Genomic DNA, 27,753 nt, shown 5'->3' on the forward strand with positions numbered 1-27,753 from the left:
CACCCTTCAGGGATCAGGTAGTGAACCTGCAAGTGCTGCCCCGGGAGGAGGCAGACTCAGCCCTTTCACTGCTGTGTCCAGTACGTGCTTTACGTATCTATCTGGACCGCACACACAGCGCTAGACGCTCTGAGCAGCTCTTCCTCTGCTTTGGGGGACAGCAGAAAGGGAATGCTGTCTCCAAGCAAAGACTCGCCCACTGGGTTGTCGACGCCATTTCCCTGGCTTATCACACCCAGGCCGTGCCCCCCCCCTGGGGGTCCGAGCTCACTCCACCAGGAGTGTTGCGTCCTCGTGGGCACTGGCTAGGGGCACTGCCCTAGCAGACATCTGTAGAGCAGTGTGCTGGGCAACACCTAACACTTTTGCGAGATTCTATAATCTCCGAGTTGAGTCAGTGTCGTCCCGTGTTTTCTCAGGTCCGAGCCCGTAGAACTCAGTAGCACGCTGACGATCTGACCGGGTGAACCGCTTGTGCCTAGCGTCCTTTCCCCCTAACCAAGGGAAAACAGTGCGCCTCTGTTCCCAGGAGATCCCATTTTTTGGGCCCTGGTTGACTCCTCCCTAGCCCTCACGGATCCGCAGTTCAGCGGAGGAACTCGTCAACCCAAACCACTGCGGGTACCGCAAGCTACCCTGTACTGGTATAGGGGCTCCACAGGTAAGGCCTCCTGCTCGGATTCCCCCTGTGTGTAATGCCATGGTACTGTCCCCTCACGAGCTGACTCCTGTGTCTCCCTTAGGCAGTTACAGCTGCCTCGGTCGCCGTGCTGTATGCTTTCCCCCCTCTACGAGGCTGGATCTACCACTGCACCTACTTTTCCACATAGGTCCTAAGTATAGGCCATCTGATGTATGTGCCACTAAAATTTGCCTCCCCTCACGGGTAGGTGTGGCCTCCGCAGGGTCTTCTCCGCCCTAAACAAGGGCTAAGACCCCCTTCCCTCAATGCGTGTAAGGGCCCCGGCCGTAGTTGCTCTATGCGAGAAACATAGAGAGAAAAGAGGCCCAGCCTGGCTGGCCCGTTCCCAGCATTTCACGTACATGGCTCAGCGCATGGCACTTTGTAAGTGGACCCCTAGTGTCGCTTCTCTGACACAACGTGGAGAGAGCAACAGAAGGGGAACGTCTAGGTTACGTATGTAACCTCCGTTCCCTGATGGAGGGAACGAGACGTTGTGTCTCCCCTGCCACGTCACTGGACCATTTCCGGCTCCTCAGAAAAATCCTGAATGAACTCCCGTATTTGCGCCGCTTAAATACCCGTATGTCCGGGGACAGGACATGCAAATACTGGTTGCCAACTCTCATTGGCCTTTTTTCATAGTTCAGAGGTGAATATCGGCGCTCAAGAGAGACCCCTAGTGTCACTTCTCTGACACAACGTCTCGTTCCCTCCATCGGGGAACGGAGGTTACATATGTAACCTAGACGTTTCTACTCCACAAGTTCTCGTGCTTTGGATTTTTTGGTGAATGAGGCATACTGTACGATCTGGCCCCTAAGAACCACCTTAAGTGCCTCCCAAGCCACGCCCACAGAGGATATTGAAGACCAGTTGGTCTCCATTTAAACATTGATTTCAGCCTTTAACATTTGTTGGAATTCAGGATTTTGCAAAAGGGATAAATTAAAGCACAAGCTATATGATTTCCTTTTCTCCATATGTGGCAACACCTCTAAATTCACCAGGGTGAGATTAACCATTTTCCAAATGTGCAATCAATAACAGATGAAGTGAGGAACTCAGATATAAAAATTCCTCTATTCAAGAATAAACCTTATGGACTGATGAAAAAAATGTATAGTCCCTACCAGATGGGTTCAAAAGTCTCCAAAAATCTGTAAGACCAAGATTTTTACACATCCTGTGAAGCGTCAATATTGCTCTAGGGGACTTACACACATTTGCTTCACTATGATCAAGAACTGAATCCATCAAAAGATTAGAACAGTTCATGTATGCCAATGCCATTCAATGCCATGCCATTTTTTAGGGGAATCAACCAACCAATTACTTATGGTTGACTCTGCATATTAAGCTGTTATAAGTGTTTTAACATGGAAAAAATAATTCACATCATATTGAGATTCAATGGTCCCAGCTTCAAAAACAAAATCCAGTAGGAAACATGCTGTATTAGTACTATTCTAAACTGTGTGTATTTGATAAAGATAAAGTTAAAGACTGAGTGCAAATGTGTTCATGTGACTTTGCATTCGTGTGTGCGTGCATGCGTGTCAGTGGGAGAACTGTTGGCTGTCCTGCCAATGCAATCAACACGGCCCATGCATTCGGAAGCAGGAGACCCCTGAGGAGTGTGAGCTAGACGAGGTTGACAAGATTGGCCTTGACTGTGTGTGTGTGTGTGTGTGTGTGTGTGTGTGTGTAACCCAACAGAAGAGTCACGTGATGGCCTAGCCTGAGTTTACACATGTATATACACACAAATGCATACACAAACTGAAATGTGTGTCAAGCTTGAAAGTTTATGGAAAAATTGTTTCTAGAAACCTTATGTCTGTTGATGTTATCTGATGTATTGGTGTTGTGCAGCACTTATAAGGTCTGTGTATTAAATAGGTATTAAAAAACACTGTCTATTTTTGCGAAGAGAGAGACATGAATGCAAGAGGTCTAGCAGAGATTATTTTATACTAAGATATTAACCTCCACTATTTTACTAGAGGAGAGAGAGAGAGCATAAAAGTCAGCTTGGATCACGCGAGTCTTCTAAGCCAATCATATTATGGCTGTGGCATCAATGAACCGCATTCAGAGTATTTTGACAGAAATGCTGCCTTCACGTGTTATCGTAAATATGAATATATCGGAGGTTGCACATGAAAGAACCCATCATAATTAAGACTGAGTAACTAAGATAAATTTGATACCCAAGATTCAGAGATGGGAAACTTTCAACATGGTGGATTAGGGTATGGTTTCTGTAGTGAATCTTATAAAGTTTTGATTAAAAAAAGTGTAGAACATTCTGATAATTTTTTTGTTTTGTTCATAGGGTAATGTTAATTAAAAGAAGTGCAATAACAGTAAATAATAGTCAATAATACATAGGCCTAATAATGTAAGTGTGACGTAGGCAGGCAGAGGTTGTGGATCTATGTGTAGCTTTATTAACAAAACAGGGGAAAACTCAGGACAAAGGGGAAAGGGGAAAGGGGAAAGGGGAAAGGGGAAAGGGGAAAGGGGAAAGGGGAAAGGGGAAAGGGGAAAGGGGAAAAAAACCAAGGAAACCTAGTACAGAGCATAACACATGCAAGAACTAACAGGGAACAAGGAAACTAAAAGGGCTTATATACAAAAAGGAACAAACAAGGGAATAAGGAACACCTGGGGAACAATCAGGGAAGGAGAACTAATCAGGGGAAAACCAATCATAAAAAGAAACTACAAAGGACTACAAAAACCAAACAGAAAACAGGAACTAAACTAAACTTCAAAATAACAGTACAAAAACAAAAGACAGAGAACATGACAGTAAGGTAATTTATTAATTTGATTTAATTTAATGTTTTGTTTTTGTTCTAGTCATTTTTTTTTTTTTTTTTTTCATTTGGTAATTTATATTTTTAATTTAATGTTTTTCATTTGTTGTTTTTTTATTTGTTTTTTGTTTTGCATCTAGCAATTCACTTAATTGATCAAACCCAGAGAATGCTGCAGGTATATTTCAAAAGCAAGCTATAACAATTATTTAATTTAGTCTTGGGCTAAAGTTAGTGTTCTAATAAAGCACATTGTAGCTTTTCTTCTAGTATTGTGTATTTATTTTTTCATTTAATACATCTTCTGCATGGAAGGTTGTGATATTAAAAAGCATACTGAAACTTTATAGTGGAGAGGTAGTTAGGCGCTAATTTTGGCATGGAACGAACACGGAGCAGGGTTTCTCTAATCCAGGAGCACGGAAAGAGTGAGAAGTGGGAAATGGACAACCCGGAGTGGAGCTGGAGCAGAGTGATTAAAGAATGCTTTGAGCATGGAGGGGAAATTGTTGCCGCTCCACTCCACTCACATACTCTGCAGCTGAGCAACGGCAACACCATTGGGGCCGGCGTTTAGTGGAGCATTTAAACATGAGATGCATGCTGTCCTGTCAATAAACTACATGTAAAACATGAACTAATGTGATATTAAAATCTGTTGTCATTGCTAGATGCCTCATTCTATGAATATAATCCACATGAGATCAATAACCAAGATGTTTTAACCACTCAGTGATTATTTAAAGTAATATAAATGCAAATTGTCTAATTTCTCATGTTTACATTCTGCATTTGTGGTGCTAATGCTTACACTATGAAGTGGTGATCTGCACTCAGATAATAAACATAACAGACATTCCCCGTCTGTTGCTCACTTCAACGTTGTGTCGAAGAAGTGACACAACGGGTCTCTCGTGAGCGCCGAATATGCCTCTGATCTATGAAAAAAGGCCAATGAGAATTAAACAGACAGTATTTGCATACCCCGCCCCCGGACATACGGGTATAAAAGCGGGGAAATACGTCGAGTTCATTCAGAAATTTTCTTTGTAGCCGATGGTCTTGTATGCAGTCAGCTGCGAGTTACACACCCGTTCCTGTTCCTCTGACACTTGCCTGATGTTGGATCTACGGCACACTTCAGTGACTTTCTACAGTTTGACCCTGGGCGCTTCAACGGCGCAAAAACTAAAAGAGTTATTTAAAAGAGTGATTTTCTCTAAAAGAGTATTTTCCTCTAAAAGAGCAATACACAGCTGGCGTTGAACGTCCTTTTCAGGACGCATCTTTTTCAAGATGCCTTTCGGCCCCTGTGTAGTTCCTGGATGCGGTATAGTGCTCTCCACTTCAGACAGCCACAGGTTGCGATCACACCGAGGCAGCATTTGTGGATGGTTCATGTTCTCACTGGGAGACGTGGCTTGCTTTGAATAGAAAGCATGCCACTCTAGCCGCCCCCCGCATTGCTCCTTCTTCGCACGGGATTGAGGACGATGCGTCTGGCGATGGAGGCGATCTAGGGACGGCAGCGGGTGCAGCTCCGCCGGGTCCGCGGTGAAGAAACAGACGGAGGCCATCTCACATATCCCATCTGCTCACAGAGGGTGTCCTCCTGTGGTGAAGAAACAACCTGCTCTGCCTCAACCCGGGCCCAGCTCTCAGCCCAAGCGTCGAGCACCACACAGGAAATCAACGCCCCCCGTCTCACGGAACCCCTCGAGGACCCACAAGGCTCCCAGGTGCTCCTGAGATGATCGACCCAGGGACCAAGACGTTAGCTCCGGAGCAGGTAAGTAGACCGTTCCGTCCCCCCGGGGGAGGGCCGGGAGGAGAATCTTTTGTTGAATTTACCCCTAGGCGGGGGTGCGGTACCCACATTCTCAATAAAAGAGCTATTTCCTTTGTCTCTGGGTCACCTGGCCTGCAAATGCCGTTCTCACGGCACTCTGCCACCACACCTCAACAGTCCCGGCACGCTGGACGCGAACCCACCACCCGTAGCCCCACGACTGTTCCCCAGATGGCCGGTTCTAACGGGTCCAGAGGACGCCTCTACCGGACCTCCTGCTTAGTCACTAACTGGGTGTGCGCAGCAAGGTAAGTGCTTTGAGTCTTTTCTCAGCACCAGAGACTCAGGATGCGTCCTCGCCTCCCGATGCCATACTACCTTCTCCGCCCCGCTGCTCCACCCCACTGGGTAAGTCAAAAATAATCGTACCCTTGGTGCCCCTAGCACGGAGCTTGGATGCGTGGCTTTCACTTCCCAACCAATCACACTGGCTGGCCAGGACCATTCAACTCGGTTACGCAATTGAGTTTGACAGGCCTCCTACCCCCTTTGCGGGCATCAGCTTTTCCACACTACATGGCAAACATGCCAAATCCCTGCACGCGGAAATCGCTACTCTCTTACTCAAAGACGCGATAGAGCCTGTCCCGCCAACCGAGATGAAGAAGGGTTTCTACAGCCGTTACTTCATCGTACCCAAGAAAGGCGGCGGCTTACAACCAATCTGGGAGTTTTCAACCGGGCTTTGCATTTCATTGAACGAATTCCCGTTCAAAATGCTCATGCAAAAACACATCTTAACTTGCATCCGGCATCTATATTGGTCCACAGCGGTAGACCTGAAGGACGCATACTTTCACGTCTCAATTCTTCCACGACACCGACCCTTCCTACGGTTCGTGTTCGATGGCCAGGCGTATCAGTACAAAGTCCTCCCCTTCGGCATGTCACTGTCACTGTCTTCACGAAAGTCGCAGAGGCAGCCCTTGCCCCGCTCCGAGAAGCCGACATTCTTATACTCAATTACCTCGATGACTGGCTCATTCTGTCCCGCTCTCGAGAGTTCCTCTGCTCTCACAGAGACCAGGTGCTCAGGCACCTCAGCATTTGGGGCTTCAGGTCAACTGGGAAAAGAGCAAGCTCGCTCCGGTTCAGAGCATCTCTTTTCTCAGCATGGAGTTAGACTCAGTCTCAATGTTAACACGTCTCACCAATGAGCGTGCACGGCATGCACCGTGTGAAGGTCACCCCCGCCTGCAGCCAAACATTCAAACCCTGGACAGACCTCTGCTTTTTGCGTGTAGGAGTGCCCTTGCAGCAGGTATCCTGAAGCGTCCTGGTCACGACTGATGCCACCAGATTGGGTTGGGGCGCCGTGTGCAATGGGCACGCAGCCACAGGCCATTGGAAGATCTAGCTGGTCTACCACCTGCCGTCGTAGACATGATCAGCCAAGCCAGAGACCCCTCTACCAGGCAACTTTACGCCCTGAAGTGGCGCTTGTTCGCAAATTGGTGTTCTTCCCGGGCTGAAGAACCACAGAGGTGCGCAGTTAGGTCAGTGCTCTTATTCCTCCAGGAGAGGTTGGAGGGGAGGCTGTCCCCTTCCACCTTGAAGGTTTATATTGCTGCACAGGAGTCATGGCCCACCATGACGCAGTAGACGGCAAGTCTTTGGGCAAGCACGACTTAATCATCAGGTTCCTAAGAGGAGCCCGGAGGTTAAATCCTTCCCAGCCAAGCCTGTTCCCCTCTTGGGATCTCTCAGTGGTCCTCACAGGCCTTCAGAGACTCCCCTTCGAGCCGCTAGAATCAGTTGGACTCAGGGCCCTCTCTCTGCCCTGCTGATCACGCTCATCTCCATCAAGAGGGTCTAGGACCTACAAATGTTCTCTGTCAGCAACACTTGCCTGGAGTTTGGTCCGGCAGACACACATGTGATCCTAAGACCGTGACTGGGCTATGTGCCCAAGGTTCCTACCACGCCCTTCAGAGACCAAACGCTGCTCCGGGAGGAGGCAGAACCAGCCCCTTCGTTGCTGTGTCCGGTGCGTGCTTTGCGTACCTACTTGGAGAGCACGCAGAGCTTTAGACGTTCAGAGCAGCTCTTTGTCTGCTTTGGTGGCAGCGGAAAGGCAACGCTGTCTCCAAACAGAGACTTTCCCACTGGGTGGTGGATGCCATTTCATTGGCCTATCACACCCAGGCTGTGCCACCCCCTTGTGGGTCCGAGCACACTCAACAAGGAGTATTGCGTCCTCGTGGGCACTGGCCAGAGGCACCTCCCTGGCAGACATATGTAGAGCAGCGGGTTGGGCAACACCTAATACATTTGCGAGATTTTACTATCTCAGGATTGAGTCAGTATCGTCCTGTGTTTTCTCAGGTCCGAGCCGGTAGAACTCGGTAACACGCAGACGGACTGGCCGGGTGGATCGCTTGCACCTAGCGCCCATTCCCTCGATGGAAGTAAAACTGTGCGCTTTCCCTCCCGTACATTCGGATCCCTGGATGACTCCTCCCTAGCCCTATGGGTCCGCAATTCAGCGGAGGAATTCACCGACCCAATCCACTGCGTGTAATCAAATCTACCCTGTACTGGAATAGGTGCTTCACTGATCGGGACTCCGGCATGGACTCCTCCTGTTTGTATTTTCCGTGGTACGGTCCCCTTACAAGTGGACCCGCATCTCCCTTAGGCAGTTCCAGCTCCCCTCCGGTCACCATGTTGTAGCAACTCCTCCCTCCTGGATCTACCAACGCGCCATTTTTCCACCTGAGTGGCCATATGATGTATTTCACCACTTTTACCTCCCCGTCTCTGAGCAGGTGTGGTCTCCGCAGGGTCTTTTCCCCCTGAAAGAATAGGAAACTGGGTAAGACCCCCTTCCCACGATGCATGTAAGAGCCCCAGCCGTTTGGCTCTATGCGAGAAACATAGAGAGAAAAGAGGCCCGGCTAGGCTCGGCCCATTCCCAGGTTGATAAACGTCACCTTGTTCCCCTGTTTAGTGTAACCAGAAGGATTCCGACGACTTATATGGGGCATCGGGCAAGGGTACGTGCAACCTGACACAACTGGTCGCCTTTGCACGTGAAACACTTGCCCGCTCTTGTGTCAGCAGTACACGTACACAGCTCAGCGCATGGCGTGATTTAAATCGGACGCCTAGTGTCGCTTCTTCGACACAACGTCGAAGTGAGCAACAGACGGAGAACTTCTAGGTTACGTATGTAACCTCCGTTCCCTGATGGAGGGAACGAGACATTGTGTCCTCCCGGCCAAGTTGCTGAGCCGAGCCACTGTGGTGGCCGGACCATTTCCGGCTCCTCAGAACAATCCTGAATGAACTTGACGTATTTTCCCGCTTTTATACCCGTATTTCCAGGGGCGGGGTATGCAAATACTGTCTGCCTAATTCTCATTTGCCTTTTTTCATAGATCAGAGGCATATTCGTCGCTCAAGAGAGACCCCTAGTGTCGCTTCTTCGACACAATGTCTTATTCCCTCCATCAGGGAATGGAGGTTACATACGTAACCTAGACGTTTCAGCGCACATGCCTTCTCAGTCAGTGAAACAATGTACACCAGTTATCCTCTGTTATTGTATTTTAAAATACTATAAAAAAAAAATTAGACATCAAAGTAGGTGGAGCACCAGATCACATCACCGATGGTGTGGAACAATGGCAGTAAAATATTTAAGCAATTTTTTTACAACCACTCCCCACTTTCACATACTACTTCTTTTGTTTTTGGCAATTTGTATTCTCTGTGCATATCGCCACCTACTGGGCAGGGAGGTGATTTTATAGAAAAAAGGACTTAAATATTGATCTATTTCTCAGCCACACCTATCATCTTTCTTCTGAAGACTTGAACTTAACCACTGGAGTCTTATGGATTGATTTTATGCTGCCATATCACCCTGTGGCTATTGCCTGGTTGCCCACTAAAGCTAAGCAGGGTTGAGCCTGGCCAGTACCTGGATGGGAGACCTCCTGGGGAAAACCAAGGTTACTGCTGGAAGTGGTATTAGGGAGGCCAGCAGGGGGTGCTCACCCTATGGTCTGTGTGGGTCCTAATGCCCCAGTATAGTGACGGGGACACTATACTGTAAAAAAGCACCGTCTTTCGGATGGGACGTTAAACCGAGGTCTTGACTCTCTGTGGTCATTAAAAATCCCTAGGGCACTTTCTCGTAAAGAGTAGGGGTTTAACCCCGGTGTCCTAGCCAAATTCCCCCATTGGCCCCTATCTATCATGGCCTCCTAAAAATCTCCATCCCTGAATTGGCTACATCACTCTACCATCTCCTCTCCACCAATAGCTGGTGTGTGGTGGGCGTTCTGGTGCACTATGGCTGCCGTCGCATCATCCAGGTGGATGCTGCACACTGGTGGTGGTTGAGGAGATTCCCCCTATACTATGTAAAGCGCTTTGAGTTTGAGAAAAGCGCTATATAAATGTAACTTGTTGTTGTTGTTGTTGTTTATGTGCTTTTTGAAGCTCACCTTTTTTTAGTACTCATTCGTTGGCAATGTGAGGACATTTCTTGACAAGCAATGCAACGTGCATGCATATGTATTCATCTGTCTATACATGTGCACATATTTATTTCAGATTGGACTGCAAATGTTTTGCTCTATGTTTTGCTCAAACTCTAAAGGAAGACACTGCTCTGGCAGAGTAGACTGCTTTCCTATGCAGGTATCTTTCTGCAACTGCTGACTTTGTTGGTGATGCGTGATGTTAAATTAACATGACAGAAGCACATAAAGTCTGCCCCCATTCTGCGTAGTTCCCTGCAGCTCAGCAAGAGCCTTTAAAGGGGCAGTGCAAAGAAGGTCCAGGGCCGCTGCAGAGAGCCACCTAAACAAAACATGCATAGGACGTGTACAACATGAATGAGAATAAAATGTCAACTGTAGAGAGTGGATGAATTATGGGGAAAAATGCATTGTCTGACAAGGAATAAATAAAGGCTTTTAAGGCTTGAATTAAGGTTGTTCAAAGGTAACGTTTTTGGTAACACTTCACATGAAGCATTTACATCTAATACATTATATATACAATTTATATAGGTATTCTTAATGCATTTTTAACTTATAATATTATTTTAATAATCCAGTCTGATCTCATGAAAATTATGTGACTTTGGAAAAATTACATGGTTCATGAAACTGAGTGGCACTAAAAGCAAGTAAAATGTTCCCCAAACAGGGGTGCATTTTCCGTACAATTACGTAACTCACTGCTTAACCACCATAGTATGATGCATCATTGGAGAAATGAACTAGCTAATCATGACTGCTTCCCAAATTGTAGTAACTATGTCACACATCTATCGTTGAACCACGTTGATTCAACAATATACAGTACAGCTGTCATTAATGATGTTACGACGGGGATGGAGTAATAACTTCTGCAGATACCAAATTATAATAGCTCATTTACACGTACTCCAGAAAGATGTTTAATGCACGAAAGCAGATGAAGATACGTATGATACGAATTCACTATGTAAATGCAACAGACATATTCACTCTTCAGGATATTTTATGTGCCCAGCAAGTGTAATATTTAAGCAAAAACACATGCGTCCATTTCAATCGTGCTTTTGTTTAGCCATTTCTCTGTGTTTTTGACTGTAGTTTCTCACCTCCAGATAAGCAATTCGCTACATGGCCTAGTGTGATTATTAATCCTATAAAGCTGTGATTTCAATAAATAAATATGTAGTATGCATGTGCTGTGCACTTCACAGTGCTCTGCTCTCTGTCATCTCACACACAAGAGCGTGCGTGATGATCATGATGTGTTGTTTTCAGTGTATACTGTAAGTGGCAGGCTTTACACATTCATTTTGAAGCGTGCATCACTTGCAGATTATATATTTAATTAAATCACAGACTTTTGCAGTTTAATTATCCCACTAAGTGTTCTCACACAAATTGAATTGTATTAATTATGCATTCAAACAAATGTATGTCCAAATATGTTGTAATCCATGACATTCTGCATTTTGTAGCGAATTATCCAAGAAAAATCCAAGATGGCGGTGCGGTAGCACGCAGCGGCCACTCCGGATCCACAATGGTGCTATTTTTGTTAAAAAAGCCCGACTTTTGCAACACATGGACATCGGAGCAACCAGTGTTCGTGTCTACCATCGCCAGACACTACTCAAATATAAGACTCATGCAAAAACCAAGCTGCATGATGACCTGCAGGAGGCTGCTACGCGTGCTTTCGGCTTGCTGCGGAGACCAGGCCTCCAGCCCTCGGCGTCGCCTGATGCCGGTGGCCGGGGAGAGGACGTCGTAAGCGGTGTCGTGAAAGCGAAGCCGGAAAGAGGGCGGGGTCCATGCTAGGCTAAAACAAACCCTAGCCGGCTGGCTCTCCGTCTATCCTGCTCTCAAATGTTTGCTCCCTGGACAATAAACTGGACTATATCCGACTCCAGCAGGCTACGCAGCGTGAGTTTAGAGATTGCTGCGTCTTTGTTTTCACGGAGACGTGGCTCAGCGACAGAGTTCGGATGCCGCCATTCAGCTAGACGGGCTCGCCTCGTTTCGTGCCGACAGAAATACAGCTCTCTGCGGTAAGACTCACGGTGGTGGCTTGTGTGTTTACATCAACACGGAATGGTGCAAGAACTCTATGCTAGTCTCTAGTTACTGTTCATCGCTGTTGGAGCTTGTGACTGTTAGATGCAGACCTTTTATCTACCACGGGAATTCACCACTGTTTGCATAACCGGAGTTTACATTCCCCCAGCGCTAACGCTAAGGAAGCGCTCTGTGAACTGTATGGGGCTATGAGCGAACTGCAGAACGCTCACCCCGACGGACTGTTTATTGTCGCCGGAGATTTCAACCATGCAAATCTCAAGACAGTGCTCCCTAAATTCCATCAGTATGTGGACTTTGCAACGAGAGGGGCTAACGGCTTGATCTTGTTTACACAAACATCCCAGGCGCTGCACGGGCGGAGCCCCGCCCCCACCTCGGCTACTCAGACCACATCTCTGTTATGTTAATTCCAGCATACAGACCGCTCGTCAGACGCACAAAACCGCTTCAGAAGCAGGTGAAAACCTGGCCAGCAGGAGCCATCTCTGCTCTTCAGGACTGTTTTGAGTGTACTGACTGGCACATGTTCAGGGAGGCTGCAACATATGGCGATTCTACCAACTTGGAGGAATACACAGCATCAGTGACCAGCTACATCAGCAAGTGCATTGATGATGTCACTTTCTCCAAGACCATCACCACACGCTCCAACCAGAAGCCGTGGATGACTGCGGAGGTGTGCACGCTGCTGAGGTCCCGAGACTCCGCCTTCAGAGCAGGCGATAAGGCAGCCCTAAGAACAGCTAGGGCCAAACTGTCACGGGCAATCAGAGAGGCAAAGCGCCGACACGCCCAGAGAATCCACAGTCACTTCCAGGACAGCGGTGACACGCGGCACATGTGGCAGGGCATCCAGGCCATCACCAACTACAGAACAACATCAGTTGCCTGTGACAAAGATGCCTCCCTTCCAGATGCGCTGAACGACTTCTACGCTCGGTTTGAAGTGCAGAACGACGTGATGGCGAGGAAGTCCACCCCTCCTCCCAACGACCAGGTGCTCTGTCTTACCACGGCAGATGTGAGGAAAACTCTACGTAGAGTCAACCCACGGAAGGCTGCTGGACCAGACAACATTCCTGGCAGAGTGCTCAGAGGATGTGCAGACCAGCTAGCAGATGTTCTTACCGACATCTTCAACATCTCTCTGAGCAGCGCCGTTGTTCCAACGTGCTTCAAGGCCACCACCATCATCCCCATGCCAAAGAAGTCTTCAGTGTCCTGCCTCAACGACTACCGTCCCGTCGCACTTACACCCATCATCATGAAGTGCTTCGAGAGGCTCATCATGAGGCAGATTAAGACCCAGCTGCCCCCTCACTAGACCCACTGCAGTTTGCGTATCGTTCAAACCGTTCAACGGACGATGCCATCACCACAACCCTCCATCTGGCCCTCACCCACCTAGACAATAAGGACTCATACGTTCGAATGCTGTTCATAGATTTCAGCTCAGCATTCAACACAATCATTCCCCAGCACCTGATTGGAAAGCTGAACCTGCTGGGCCTGGACACCTCCCTCTGCAACTGGATCCTGGACTTCCTGACTGGGAGACCTCAGTCAGTCCGGATCGGGAACAGCATCTCCACCACCACCACACTGAGCACTGGGGCCCCCAGGGCTGTGTGCTCAGTCCACTGCTGTTCACTCTGCTGACTCACGACTGTGCAGCAATGCACAGCTCGAATCACATCATCAAGTTCGCCGATGACACGACCGTGGTGGGTCTCATCAGCAAGAACAACGAGTCAGCATACAGAGAGGAGGTGCAGCGGCTGACGAACTGGTGTAGAGCCAACAACCTGTCCCTGAATGTCGACAAAACAAAAGAGATGGTTGTTGACTTTAGGAGAGCACAAGGTGAACACACTCCGCTGAACATCGACGGCTCCTCTGTGGAGATCGTCAAGAGCACCAAATTTCTTGGTGTTCACCTGGCGGAGAACCTCACCTGGTCCCTCAACACCAGCTCTATCACCAAGAAAGCCCAGCAGCGTCTCTACTTTCTTCGAAGACTGAGGAAAGCACATCTCCCAACCCCCATCCTCACTACATTCTATAGAGGGACTATTGAGAGCATCCTGAGCAGCTGCATCACTGCCTGGTTTGGGACTTGCACCGTTTCGGACCGCAAAGCCCTGCAGAGGATAGTGAGGACAGCTGAGAAGATCATTGGGGTCTCTCTTCCCTCCATCAAAGACATTTTCAAAAAACACTGTATCCGCAAAGCAACCAGCATTGTGGACGACCCCACACACCCCTCACACAAACTCTTTACCCTCCTCCCGTCTGGCAAGAGGTACCGAAGCATTCGGGCCCTCACGGCCAGACTGTGTAACAGCTTCTTCCCCCAAGCCATCAGGCTTCTCAATACTCAGAGACTGGTTTGACACACACATGTCTTGAGTTGCACTTTAATAACTGTCACTTTATAACTGTCTGCTACCTCAATAACTGCTATGTGCATAGAACACTATCTCATAGTATGTTATGTTTACATCTTTAGAAACTGTCATCTTTTTGCACTACTGAGTACTGGTCGGCGCTGCACTGTCTATTGTCCTGTTCATTGTCAGTAATTTGTTGTACTGTCCTGTACTTTTTGCACATGTTTGCACGTGCACTTTATATAGATATATATAGGTTTTTTTATATAGGTATTTTATTTCGTTGTGTAGTCTCATGTGGTCCTATGTTGGTCCTTTGTTGTTTTTATGTAGCACCATGGTCCTGGAGGAACGTTGTCTCGTTTTGCTGTGTACTGTACTAACTGTATATGGTTGAAACGACAATAAAAACCACTTGACTTGACTTGACTTGAATTACATTTTTATGACTAGACTCCATGATCCACTCCCAGTTTTCCACATACTACATATGGTAACCGTGCTATAAGCAGACTCCAATCATTGAATTATTGAAAACGAATTCACATCTTGAGGTGTGAAGGCCGAATAATCACGCTACCAACTGATGTGATTTTTTTATTTCTTTTTTTAAATCAGTGGTCCCACCGTCAAATGTTTTTGTGGCTAAAATAACAGCAAGGTTGGAACGAAAAAATCGTATTTTGTACTCTATTAGTACTTAAACTATTTCGTCATAGCAAAGCAGAGATGACAGCAGATAAGCAGAGAAAGTATGTAACAGGGCTTTGTTTATGTCAGTTAATCATTGACGTTTTTTCACAATGTGTAGCCGCAAAATTAGATATTGATAAAATTATTCCAAGTCCCAATCGTTACAATTTTTTTGTACATGTAACTGTAAAGCTGTTCAATGGAAAGGAGTTCAATGGAAAGGAGGAGGCGAGAACCGGCTTAACAATATAAATTATATTTTAATTATAAACTGAAACAAAAGACACAAACACACACATGACGGACATGTCCGTAAACGATCTCTCTCTCCCGCACAATCCTCCGCAGTTGGCCTTTATCCCTCTCGGAGGCTTGATTAGCCTGACAAGGGCCCGTGTTTTGTAGAATCATGACCCGGCCCTGCCCTCCGCCCTGCCACATTCCTCCCTCGTTCTCTCAGGCAGAGGAGCCCCCAGTATGATGTACACCCCCCCCCCCTTTCCCTGGGGGAGGGCGTGCCCGAAGTCCCATCTGCCGGCAGGTCATCCCCGTCCACCTGGATGAAGGAGGGGACAAGGGGAGGGATACAGAAATAATAATAATAGGGGGGTACTTCCTGTAACAGTGTAGTACCCCCCATAAAAACACTGTAAAAATTAAATGAGAGGGAAAAGGCCAACGCGGAGCGGAAGTGAGAGAGAGAGAGTGGAGAGAGATGGAAAAAAAAAACACTTATTCGCCAGTTCTCCGATATGCCGTAGCTTGTTCCTCGGCCACTCGGGGACAAGTACACACGGGGGCCTGACCTGTGGAGCACCTATTCCAGTACAGAGTAATTTGAGTACTCGCATAGGGTTTGGACCAGAGGGCTAGGGAGGAGTCATCCAGGTAGCTGAGTTAGTGGGATCTCCTGGGATAAGAGCTCACAATATCACCTCAGCAGAGGGAAAAGGCGCTAGGTGCAAGCAGTACACCCGGTCAGTTGTTACCACGTTACAGAGTTCTACCAGCTCGGACCTGAGAAAACACGAGATGAAACCGACTCAACCCTGAGCCTGTAAAATCTCGTAAAGATATTGGGTGTTGTCCACCCCGCTGCTCTGCATATGTCTGCTAAGGAGGTGCCTTTGGCCAGTGCCTACGAGGATGCCACACTTCTCGTCGAGTCTGCTCGAACCCGCAAGGCGGCAGGCATAGACTGGGTGTGATAGGCCAATGCTATGGCATCAACCACCCAGTGGGAAAGCCTCTGTTTGGATACAGTGTTCCCTTTCCACTGTCAGCCGAAGCAGAGAAGAGCTGCTCAGAACATCTAAAGCTCTGTTTGCTGTTCTTTTATGCATATCGTGGTGGCGTTTTGTGGTCCGTTCAGCATAATGCAGGGGCTCATTGTTGCTTATTGCGGCCCATTCGTCCCCTGATCTGCCCAAAAGTGTGTCAGCCCACAGGGAAAATGCCCGATATGCTATGCCCGATATGATATGAGGACCTTGTACTGATACGCTACCAGTCCAGCCCTGGAAGTTATACATAGACATTGCGCACTATGTATAATAAAACTCTTTGAAACTGGTTTGCCTGAGTTGCTAACAAGGTTTTTGTTACATGTCCAAAAACATTGTAACGAATGGGACGACATACCGGACACAGCAATAAAGGGGCTCGGTCTGCCTCCTCCCGGGGCAGTGGTTGCAGGTTCACTACCTGGTCTCTGAAGGGAGTAGTAGGAACCTTGGGCATGTAGCCCGGTCGCAGTCTTAGGATGACATGAGTGTCTGCCGGACCGAACTCCAGGCAGATGTCACTGACAGAGAATCCCCGACCCTCTTGATGGAGGCGAGTGCGATCAGGAGGGCCGTCTTCAGGGAGAGGGCCTTGAGTTCAACTGATTCTAGCAGCTCGAAGGGGGGGGTCTCTGAAGGCCTGAGAAGACCACTGAGAGATCCCAGGAGGGGAACAGGCTTGGCCGGGAAGGGTTCAACCTCCGGGTGCCTCTAAGGAACCTGATTACCAAGCTTACCCAAAGACTTACCATCTACTGCGTCTACTGCGGCAACATACACCTTCAAGGTGGAGTGGGACAGCCTCCCCTCCAACCTCTCCTGCAGAAATGAGAGCACTGACCCGACTGCGCACCTCTGTGGGTCTTCAGACCGGGAAGAACACAGTTCGCAAACAAGCTCAATTCAGGGCGTAAAGCCGCCTGGTAGAGGGAGCTCTGGCTTGGTTGATCGTGTCTATGACTGCAGGTGGTAGGTCTGGGCGCGGATGCCAGAAGATCTTTCCTCAGGGGAATTCGCCAGGGAGGGGCTGTCGCGAGGAGCACGAGATCTGAGAACCAAGTTCGAGAGGGCCAGTAGGGGGCCACCAAATTACTTGTTACTCATCGTCCCTGACCTTGCATAGCACCTGTGCAAGAAGGCTCACTAGGGGAAATGCGTACTTGCGCAGCCCCCTGGGCCAGCTGTGTGCCAGCGTGTCTGTCCCGAGACGAGCTTTTGTTCGGGAGTACCAGAGCGGGCAGTGGAAGGTCTCTCGGGAGGCTAATATGTCTACCTGTGCCTTGCCGAACCGTTCCCAAATCAACTGGACCGACTAGCAGTGGAGCCTCCATTCTCCGCTGAGAGTACCCTGTCGCGATAGCGCGTCCGCTGCCACGTTGAGGCTGCCCGGTATGTGAGCTTGCTCTTTTCTCAGTTGACTTGAAGCCCTAAGCGGGTGAGGTGCCTGAGAACCTGATCCCTGTGGACGCACAGTAACTCTCAGGAGTGGGCCAGGATGAGCCAGTCGTTGAGGTAGTTGAGTATGCGAACCCCTGCTTCCCGAAGCATGGCAAGGGCAGCTTCTGCGACCTTCGTAAAGACACGAGGGGACAGGGACATGCCGAAGGGGAGGACCTTGTACTGATACGCCTTGCCGTCGAATGTGAACCGTAGAAATGGTCGATGTGGAGGCAAGATTGAGACGTGGAAGTACGCAAACCAATCTAGATGCCGGACGCAAGTTAAGATGTGTCTTTGCGTGAGCATTTTGAACGGGAGTTTATCCAAGTCCAAGATCGGTCATAACCCGCTGCCTTTCTTGGGTACGATGAAGTAAGGGCTGTAGAAACATTTCTTCATCTCGAATGGAGGGACAGGCTGTATCGCGTCTTTGAGTAAGAGAGTCACGTTTTCCGCAAAACTGAACTGGCAAACTGAATTGCATAACCGAGTCGGATGGTCTTGGCCAGCCAGCGTGACGGATTGGGAAGTGAAAGCCATGCATCCAAGCTCTGTGCTAGGGGCACTAATGGACCGATTGTTTTTGACATACCCGGCGGGGCTTCGCAACGGGGCGGAGCAGGTAAAATGCCCTCAGGGGGCAAAATCAGGGGGCGGGTTAGTGACTGAGGAGGAGGTCCCATGGAAGCGTAAACCGGGGGGAAACAGTCGTGGGTTTGGAGGCGGGAGGTCTGCGTCCGATTTGCCGGGACTGTTGAGGTGTGGCAACAGGGTGCCGTGAGTATGGCATTTGCTGGCCAGGTGACCCAGAGAAAGAGGAAATTGCTCTTTTATTGAGAATGTAGGTTTGGGAAGACAAACTGAACTGAGGATTCTCTTCCCGGCCCTCCCGGGGGACGGAGTGGTCTGCTTACCAGCTTCTGAGCAAACGTCTCGATCTCTGGGTCGTCTGTCTCAGGAAGGCTTGGGAGCCTTCCGGATCCTGGAGGGTGTTTGTGAGACAGGGGGCGTACGCTTCCTGAGGGGCGCTGGGGCTGAGAGCTGGGCCCAGGTTGAGGCAGAGCAGCACGTTTTCTGGAAGCCGCAGGAGGATGCCCTCGGCGGGCAGACGGAGCACGGCCCGTGCTGGTGGCACGGCGGGGCATGATATGAGAGATGGTCTCCGTCTGCTTCTTCACCGCTGAGAACTGCAGGGCGAAGAGACCGAAATGGGAGACAGGTGCATTGAGGAAGCGTGCTTTGTCCACGTCCCGCATCTTGACCAGGTTCAGCCACAGATGTCATTCCTCAACCATGAGGGTGGCCATCGCCTGCCCGAGTGTCCGCACTATGACCTTCGTGGCCCTGAGGGCGAGGTTGGTCACTGAGCACAGTTCCTGCAACACGTCGGGGTCAGGACTACCCAAGTGCAGATCTTTAAGTGCCTTGGCCTGGTGGACTTGCAGGAGGGCCATGGCATGCATGGCGGAAGTGGCCTGTCCTGTGGCACTGTAGGCTTTGTCGGTCAGTGACGACGTCATCCTATAGGCCCTGGAGTGGAGCACCGGGCGATCCCACCAGGTTGTGGCATTCTCAGGACACAGGTGGATCGCAACCACTCTGTCCACCTGGGAGACCGCCGAGGGTAGTGAGAGGGGATGAGCGAGGGTTCGATTACGGGCAGTAAAAGGTGCCCTCCGCAACCTCGTCAGCTCATCATGCACTTCCGGGAAGAAAAGAACCAGGGGGTGCATGGCTGTGAGCAGCGCGCAGACCCGAGGAGCCGCGAAGGCTGTCGGGAGGACGGAGGGTACCAGTCCAACCCCACGATGACAGCAGCCCGGGCAAGCATGTCGGCCATCTGGGTGTCAGCTTCTGACTGGGTGTGCTGACCCGAGGGTGGCAGCCCAGTCGAGTCTTCCACATCAGACGCCAGAACACTCTCTGATGCGAGCTCAGGGGGGCTCAAGAGGATAGGCAAATTGGCCGTGAGGTGAGCCGCTGTCACCCCGAGCCCGAGCAGAATTCAACGAGCGGGTCGGGGGGCGGGTGGTTTGTGGGGAGCCCGCTGCCATCCCCAAATCGCCTCCATCGCCAGCCGGGTCATCCTCAATCCCGTGGGAAGAAGGAGCGATGCAGGGGGTAGCTGGAGTTGCGTTCCTTTTTAGGTAGGAAAGCCACGACCGCAACGTTGCCATGGTAAGGTTCTCGCAGTGAGAACACGGACCATCCACAAATGAGGCAGCACCTGTGACCATCAGGAGCGGAGAGCACTCGACCGCATCTAGGAACTACACAGGGGCGGAAGGGCATCTTTATAAAGACGCATCCTAAATAGGACGTTCAACGCCGCTGTGCATTGCTCTTTTAGAGAATTAAACTCTTTTACAAAGATTCTCTTTTAGAGAGCGCTGTCGAAGCGCCCAGGGGCAAAGCTGCACTGCCGAGCAGAGAAGGACAAAGCCTCTGATATGCGCCATAGATCCAACAGCATACGCTCTGAGAGATGAGATGAACAGTCTTGTGAAATCACAGCTCGCTGCTCACAAAACCGGTCGGCTCCGAAGAAAATTTATGAATGAACAGACGCATTTCCCTCCCTTTATACCCGTATGTACGGGGGAGGGACATGCAAATTCTGTCTGCCAATTTCTCATTGGCCTTTTCTCAAGTTCAGAGATGTGCGAGGCTCTCAAGAGAGACCCCTACGGTCACTTCTTCAACAAAACGTCAAAGTGGGCGACAGACGGGGAACTTTAGACAAATACTGGGCATCAAAAAAAACTTTTCACAAAATCACTCTTAGATTTCTCAGATAGAGAAAGAGATAGAGAGCCCTACTGATAATATTCTGATCAGTCTAGACCATTTGAGTCTAGTGTCTTACAATTTCCATCAAGGGACATTCACACAAGGCTTTTAGAATGCAAAACGTTTTCTGACAACACAACGAACCAGAATATGAAGTCATGTGGGAGGGCTTCTGGTTTTAGTATAATACATCACAAACAACAAGTCAGAGTTCACCAACAACAAGTCAGAGTTCACCATACTTAAACATTTGTATGTTTGTTTTTGTTTGAGCTTGCGTTTCCGGTCTCCTGCATTTGGATGCATTTATGGGAGTGAATGGAGCACAAAGTGCAGTGTGACCGCCCCTTCAGTCTCCCGAATTTAGCTGATACTCAATTACAAGTTAATTTCAAACTTAATCACAAAACTCCTTATTGTCTCAAACCACATTGAACTTTGGCACAGAAATGAGCACCTAAAGTCATAAAAGCTGCCCTTTAACCCAGAAAAATGCATGTACACAATACATCAATCCACACCTATTTTAATCAGCTTCAATGGAATCTCAATTATTCATGCAGGCTGATGGCTCATCCCATCCTTTGACAAATCTGGTTCATCTATGATGAAGAAGATATAAACAATACACTCCCTGCTTTATGGTGTCTAATTATTAGATGCACTTGTTTCGTGTAATCTTTTGTTTAGTGTAATCTACTACATACAGTATTTGTAAGGACTACATGTTCACTGTTATTAAGATATTGACCTGTCTCATCAAAACCACAATCCAATGAGATACAGAGTTGAATTTCATAAAATCCTTCATAGAAGAGTTGTAAGCCATGAACCAAACCAACCAGCTCTGAGTTGAATGACAGCAACACAAACTTTGATTTGAAGAAATACGTTGTATTTGAAAATGGAAAGGCAAAGATACAAGACTGTGTACTCTTTAATGAGGAAATGAACAACAATCCCATGAAGTATTGTGAATGACATAAATTAAAAAAGATAGAAATTATTTAGTGGAAAATATTCAAATATTTACAAATATATTCAGTAAGTTATTTGAGAGTGTAGGAGGACCGACTCGTTTGTGTCATTCTCAGTGCATCATGAAAGTGGTCAGTCGCTGCAGAGTTTTTTTTTGTTGCCACAATTCGTTGGCCGCGATTCTCTGATTAGTGGCTCTTTCTCTTCAGGATCATGGGTAGTGTTGTTGTTCACCAGGAATTCTGCTATCAATGGAGTATTCTGGGTTCAATACAAGTTAAGCTCAATTGACAGCATTTGTGGCAAAATGTTGATTACCACAAAATAAATTTCAACTCGTCAATGCTTTTCATAAAAATAAAAAAAAATAAAAGGCAAAAATCGTGGTTTCAGTGAGGCACTCACAATGGAAGTGAATGGTGCCACTTTTTAAAGGTTTAAATGCAGAAATGTGAGGCTTATAATTTTATAAAAGCACTTCCATTCATTCTTCTGTTTAAATTCATGTTTTATTTGAGCTGTAAAGTTGTTTAAATTATAATTTTTACAGTAATTTTAGGGTTTGCTGGCATTACATCGTCATGCAATGATGTTGTAAAAGTGCTATAACTTTACACAGAAAAGGTTAGTAAGTGATTGTATTACACTAAAATCATGTTCACATACTGTATATTGTCTTGTAGCTACAGTATACTTTAGTAACAGTCAGTATTTTAACATTCTGAAATTGCCCCTATTCAGTTCCATTGTAAGTGCCTCACTGCACCCAGATTTTGGCTTTTTTAAAGAAAATGAGGGACGAGTCAAAATACATTTTGTGGTAATCAATATTATGCCACAAATGCTGTCAATTGAGCTTATTTTTTATTGGAATATTCCTTTAAACTTTTTTCAATGAAGTTGAAATAACATTGATTAACAACCGTGGTCAAGGTAGGTATGTTTTTAAATGTTTATAAGTTATCGTTAAAAATGAATTTGCCTATGGAAAAAAATACTTTCATATCCTGACTGAAGTGTTCTAATGCAAAAATAAACATTGTTAGCAAACAGGTTTCATGAACACCCCCTTCAGGTGTTGACTCAACAAACTGATAGGCCTGTCTCAAATTCACACAATTGGTTGTGTAAGTGTTGTTGTGTCAGACTGTGCCTGAAACCCAATCTATGCAAGTACGCAAATGCAGATGTGAATGCTTGTGGCCAGTCCCACTGTACATACTTGAAATGTTTTCTTGCAAACATTCTGGAGGTTACAAATTTCAGTACGCAATACATTTACTGTCAAAGTTCTGTGCCATCAACCCGGATGTGTTATTCAGCTAGCTTGCTATAAACATGTCAATATTTAATTAACTTTAGAAAGTTGCAGGCAAGATACTCATCAAAACTGTTGCTCTGCCAGTAGTTCACCTGAAAGAGACAATATCCACTGTGGCAACACAGATTGATTTGTGTTATGAACTTCGCTTTTGACACATTTTGGAATGCAAGGACTTGCCTAGCTAGAAGCGTCTGAATTCACGTACTTGCGCAGATTATGTTTTGGGCCTAAACAGTCTTAAATAATTCCACCATAATCATGTCAATAATAGCTACATGCTCACTAACCTGTGACTATGTTCTCGGAAAGTACATTCACCTGCACCTCCACAGAGTGTTTGGAGGTGTAGGTAATCTCAGCACTGACATGGGCCACTTCACCAATGAACATCGGATACAGGAAGTCAGTGTGCTCCACCCGGGCCAGAGCAGCTAAGCAGCGATCCTGTTCGCCAAAACAAATGTTTATGTTTGTGCAGATGTACACTACCAGTCAAAAGTTTTGAAACACTTACTCATTCTTTACTATCTATCTATCTATCTATCTATTTTTTTTTTTTTTTTTGCACATTTTAGAATAAGGGTAAAGTCATTAAGACTATGGAATAACATAAATGGAAATATGGGAATTATGTTGTGACTAATCAAAATCCAAAATAAATCAAAACTGTGTTATATTTTAGCATCTTCAAAGTAGTCAACCTTTGCCTAGAATTTGCAGACATGTCCTCTTAACATTTTCTCAACCAACTTCTTGAGGTACAGTATCACCCTGGGATGCTTTTTAAACAGTATTGAAGGAGTTCCCATCTATATTGGACACTTATTGGCTGCTTTTCTTTATTATTTGGTCCAAGTCATATTTTTTGGTCCAATTTTAATTACATTTTAGTTTTTTAATTAAGTAAATTAATATGGTGGCAAAATTATATTTTTGTCTACAACACTAATTTCAAACATTTAAGCATACACCTTCAGATCAAAAGATTTTTAAGATCATGAGAAACATTTCATTCAAGTGTTTCAAAAGTTTTGACCGGTAGTGTATGTCAGATTTGAAATTAAGTCAATACATTTTACAGTATGCTTTAGACTAGGACAGTACAACTCAGTTATAACAGTATTTACAAAGAACCTGCCCCATATGTTGATACTTCTGTAATGTGTGTAAACTCAATTTATGACTTTGTAGTGCCCTCTACAGGCTACATAAGACAAGCACCATTTTTCAGCAGGTGTGAATCAGGGACAGGCTAACAATCTTAAAACTGTTACTCTGGAAAATATTAGTGTGTAAACATAATTTAAGTTTTTAGGAGATCTTCTGTGTGCATGTTTTAAAATGTTGTGTATTGCGAGTGTTGTGACATCCCCAGCCGAAATAGATCCATTATGTACAGATATCCCTTGCTTTAGTACAGACTATTTTCACCTTAGCTCTTATTTTTTTTCTTTTTCTTTCTTTTTCTTTTTTTTTACATTCGATTTGCAGAGCTGGATGGGCATAACAATTATGACTGAAGTGTGATACATCAACAATGAACTCTTTCCTGAAAGATAAATAATGCAAAAATGTAATCAGATGAATCTTACAAAACCCTGCCCAGGTCACATTTTACCCCTGAATCAAAAGAAGGAAATGTCTTACTGTATTACGTTTTAAAATGCTTTAATATGCTGCAAAACAATTATTATTATTTTATTATAAAAATTTATTTCAGACAGTACAAAAAATACTACTACTATGTATAAATACTTTTTACTATATACAGCAAATACTATTTTATTTGCATTACAACATTTAAAATTTGATATTTATTGCATTACAGTAATGATAACTGTCAGAGAAAGTGTACTATAAATGGTCCTAAAAATTGACTTTCTTTAAGCAAAATCTAATTTTCGTATTTATTTCGAATTGTGGGTGAAATTGGACCCACACATGTTCACTTGACAGGTTTTGTGAGATTCATCCAGTTAGAAAGTTTTTCATATTTACATTATCCACATCTGATCCAGAAAAACATGTCTGATAGAAAGAAATAAAAAAGATGGTGATTAATTTATTGCCTGCATGAAAATCAACAACCAAAGCCTCACATTCAACACTGTTCCTTAAAACAGTGTTTACTCAATTGTGTAAGACTTCCAGGCAGCAGGAAGAGGAACTCACCCCACGTTGTGTGTTGCAGTGGCGTGTTCCAATGATGCATCCTGCTTCCTCAATCATCTTCAGGATAGTGCCACCATGAACATTACCAACAATGTTGGCATCATCAGGACGCATGATCCTGAAAGAGCATAAAATACAACCTTGATCACATGTCATCTCTAGGTTTAATAAGGTTGTATGATTATATTTTTAGATAAAATGGCCAACTCCTTTGTGTTGCTAAGGTTAATTTCCAACAGTTGCTCACATTTTATGTATCCTAAATACACACGTTTAAATAATATTTTCACAGTTTTACATAATTTGACAGAATTGCAGCTTGATTGGAAATGAGGGCCAATAAAAACAGCCTGCTCACAAGTGATTTTTATATGGTGAAGAATATTTTGTGGTGTAGTGGCTAAAGCACAGGGCTGTTAATCAGAAGGTCGTTGGTTCGAACCCCACTGCCACCACCATTGTGCCCTTGAGCAAGGCACTTAACTCCAGGTTGTTCTGGGGGGATTGTCCCTGTAATAATTGCACTGTAAGTCGCTTTGTATAAAAGTGTCTGCCAAATGCATAAATGTAAATATCAGAGGTAGTGTTACTATGTGCCTGTCATAGTAAGGAAATACTAAGAAATCTGTTTGATCAAATAACTTTGATCATTCTATAAATCGGTTTTGAAAATCTATCAGCCGATTAATCGGTTATTGGCCTTTTCCACCACCATCACAACAAATTTTGAAACATTTGATGTTTATTTCACTTTGTGTTTAGATTAGAATTTTTAAAAACATGTAATAATTGGTATTTTTATATTGGATTTTCATAGTTTTATATGGAAAGTCTGGGTCATGGCTAAAGCAAATCTGTCCATACAAAAGTTTTAATGAGACCCTTATAAAAAAAAGAACAATGGTTAAATCTGTGTGTTTGAATAAAAATCAAACCCTGGGACATGAAAGTTCCCAACATTGAAGAAACATCCATATACATTTGATCAGTATGTGTCCTCCAATCAAAGCCATGACAGCATTGCTATAGCCGTGCTCTACCAGTTAAGCTACAAGAAAGAACCTAACAACCTTGTAGTTCATTGATTGTAGTATATTATGAATGAAAGCAAAAACATGCAAGTTCACACAACAACTCAGAACGATTATCTCCCTAACCTGTTTGGGGAGAAATTCTGCCCAGTCATCTTTAACATCAAATTAACAGACATTAAATCATGTCACTACTGTCATTTAAATGTTCATGAAACCAAAAAGTGCCAAGTGTAAAGTTTTGACATTTACTAGTTGAATTGTTGAACATACACTTAAAATCCATGCAAAACACTACAATATACAAAGCAGACAAACTGAAAATGCTGAAACATTGTAGAGTGTGATGTGTGTGACTCTACCTGCTAAGCTCATAAAGAGAAATCATGACTTCTGAAAAGTTTGAAGACCGTCTTGAGAAGTACTTGATGCTTCCACACAGAACAATGAATACATCAACAAAAAAGCCATTCGTTCATATCCTTCATAAATACATACTTTCAGTTATGACAGCATCAACTTCCTCAACACTGTGATGCGTTTCAGTTGCTCAGACTCCTCCCACATTTATTAAAATGTTGTGGTCATTCACCAATTAAATAAGACAGCTCATGGAGGTTGTAATGGCATAATCTTGAGTTATAGGAATATTTTTTTTAAACTGTTTGAAGAATGTTTTTCAATTGTGACATTATTTTCATGATAATTAAGCACATTTCCTCCAATATTCTCATCTCATTCTCAAAGATGATTCTCATGAATGTAATACAGTATTTTCCCCTTTATTACAGTACAAAATTAAGGTATTTTATTTTTTGTATTTTATTTTTTATATTTCAACCATCATAAATACATTTACTGTAGTACAACAATGATATATGAAATCATCTGTTTAAATCAATTTAAATGATCTATCATTATTGACATGGGAAATTAGATAAGTAATTAGATAACATGACAGGTATGTGAAAAGTATAGTCAAAGAGCTCCAACTCAATGTCTCCTGCAGCTTATTGCAGTATTTAAAGTGTTCATTCCAATCAACATCATAACAACAGATACTATTCAGAAAAAAATGCTGTTTGAATATTTCTGATGGCACATATAGATGTAAATTGTTGCCAGAAAGTCTGCATCATTAACAGGTTGCAGTTGCAACATTAACAGGAAAACCAAGCTCTCTCGCTCTCTCTCTCTCTCTCCCCCCCCCCTTCCTTATGAATTAACCTCAAATACACTTACATTTCCAAATTAAAGAAAATACTTTTCAAAATTCAGTAAATACCACACACATAAGATTGGATATTTATAAGTTAATGGGTTTTACAAAATATGAATATAACAAAAAATAAAGAAAAAGGTATCAAACATAAATTTTTGGTGACATGCTGTTGTTTCTTTTATTATGCATGCTAAAAAGACTTTTTAATATCACTGATACTTTGGATTGCATTTGAAAGCACAAAAAGCACAAAAAACAATTAAACCTTAGTTTCATCAGTCCAAAAAACATTTTCCCAGAAGTGTTAAGAAATGTTAAGATGGTCTTTAGCAAACTTCAGGCATGCAGCAATGTCTTTGTTGGAAAGCAAAGGCTTCCTTCATGGTGTCCTGCCATGGACACCTTGTCTGTTTAATGTTTTCTGTATAGTAGACTCGTGAAAAGAGATGTTAACACATTCCAATGATTCCTTCAAGTCATTAGCTATCACTCTAGGGTT

The 27,753-nt window shown here is 45.3% G+C and overlaps 1 protein-coding gene across 4 annotated transcripts in view; it reads right to left on the reverse strand.

Moving 5' to 3' along the window:
* Positions 1-27,753, reverse strand: part of LOC127620882 (cytosolic acyl coenzyme A thioester hydrolase-like) — a 164,868-nt gene that overhangs the window by 131,952 nt on the left and 5,163 nt on the right. Inside the window, exons 1-4 of one of the 4 annotated variants that reach the window (XM_052094219.1) lie at positions 26,395-26,536; positions 25,002-25,119; positions 24,828-24,857; positions 23,117-23,273 (exon numbers count right to left, since the gene is read on the reverse strand). In XM_052094219.1, the coding sequence (XP_051950179.1) occupies positions 23,117-23,273; positions 24,828-24,857; positions 25,002-25,119; positions 26,395-26,420 (331 nt within the window). In that variant the 5' untranslated portion in view covers positions 26,421-26,536. Of the gene's footprint in view, positions 1-23,116; positions 23,274-24,827; positions 24,858-25,001; positions 25,120-26,394; positions 26,537-27,753 lie in introns of those variants that run through there. The other 3 variants (XM_052094218.1, XM_052094221.1, XM_052094220.1) reach the window with 3 other exon arrangements.

Source organism: Xyrauchen texanus, chromosome 27, assembly GCF_025860055.1.
Source record: "Xyrauchen texanus isolate HMW12.3.18 chromosome 27, RBS_HiC_50CHRs, whole genome shotgun sequence".
In the NCBI taxonomy this organism is placed as follows: Eukaryota; Metazoa; Chordata; class Actinopteri; order Cypriniformes; family Catostomidae; genus Xyrauchen; species Xyrauchen texanus.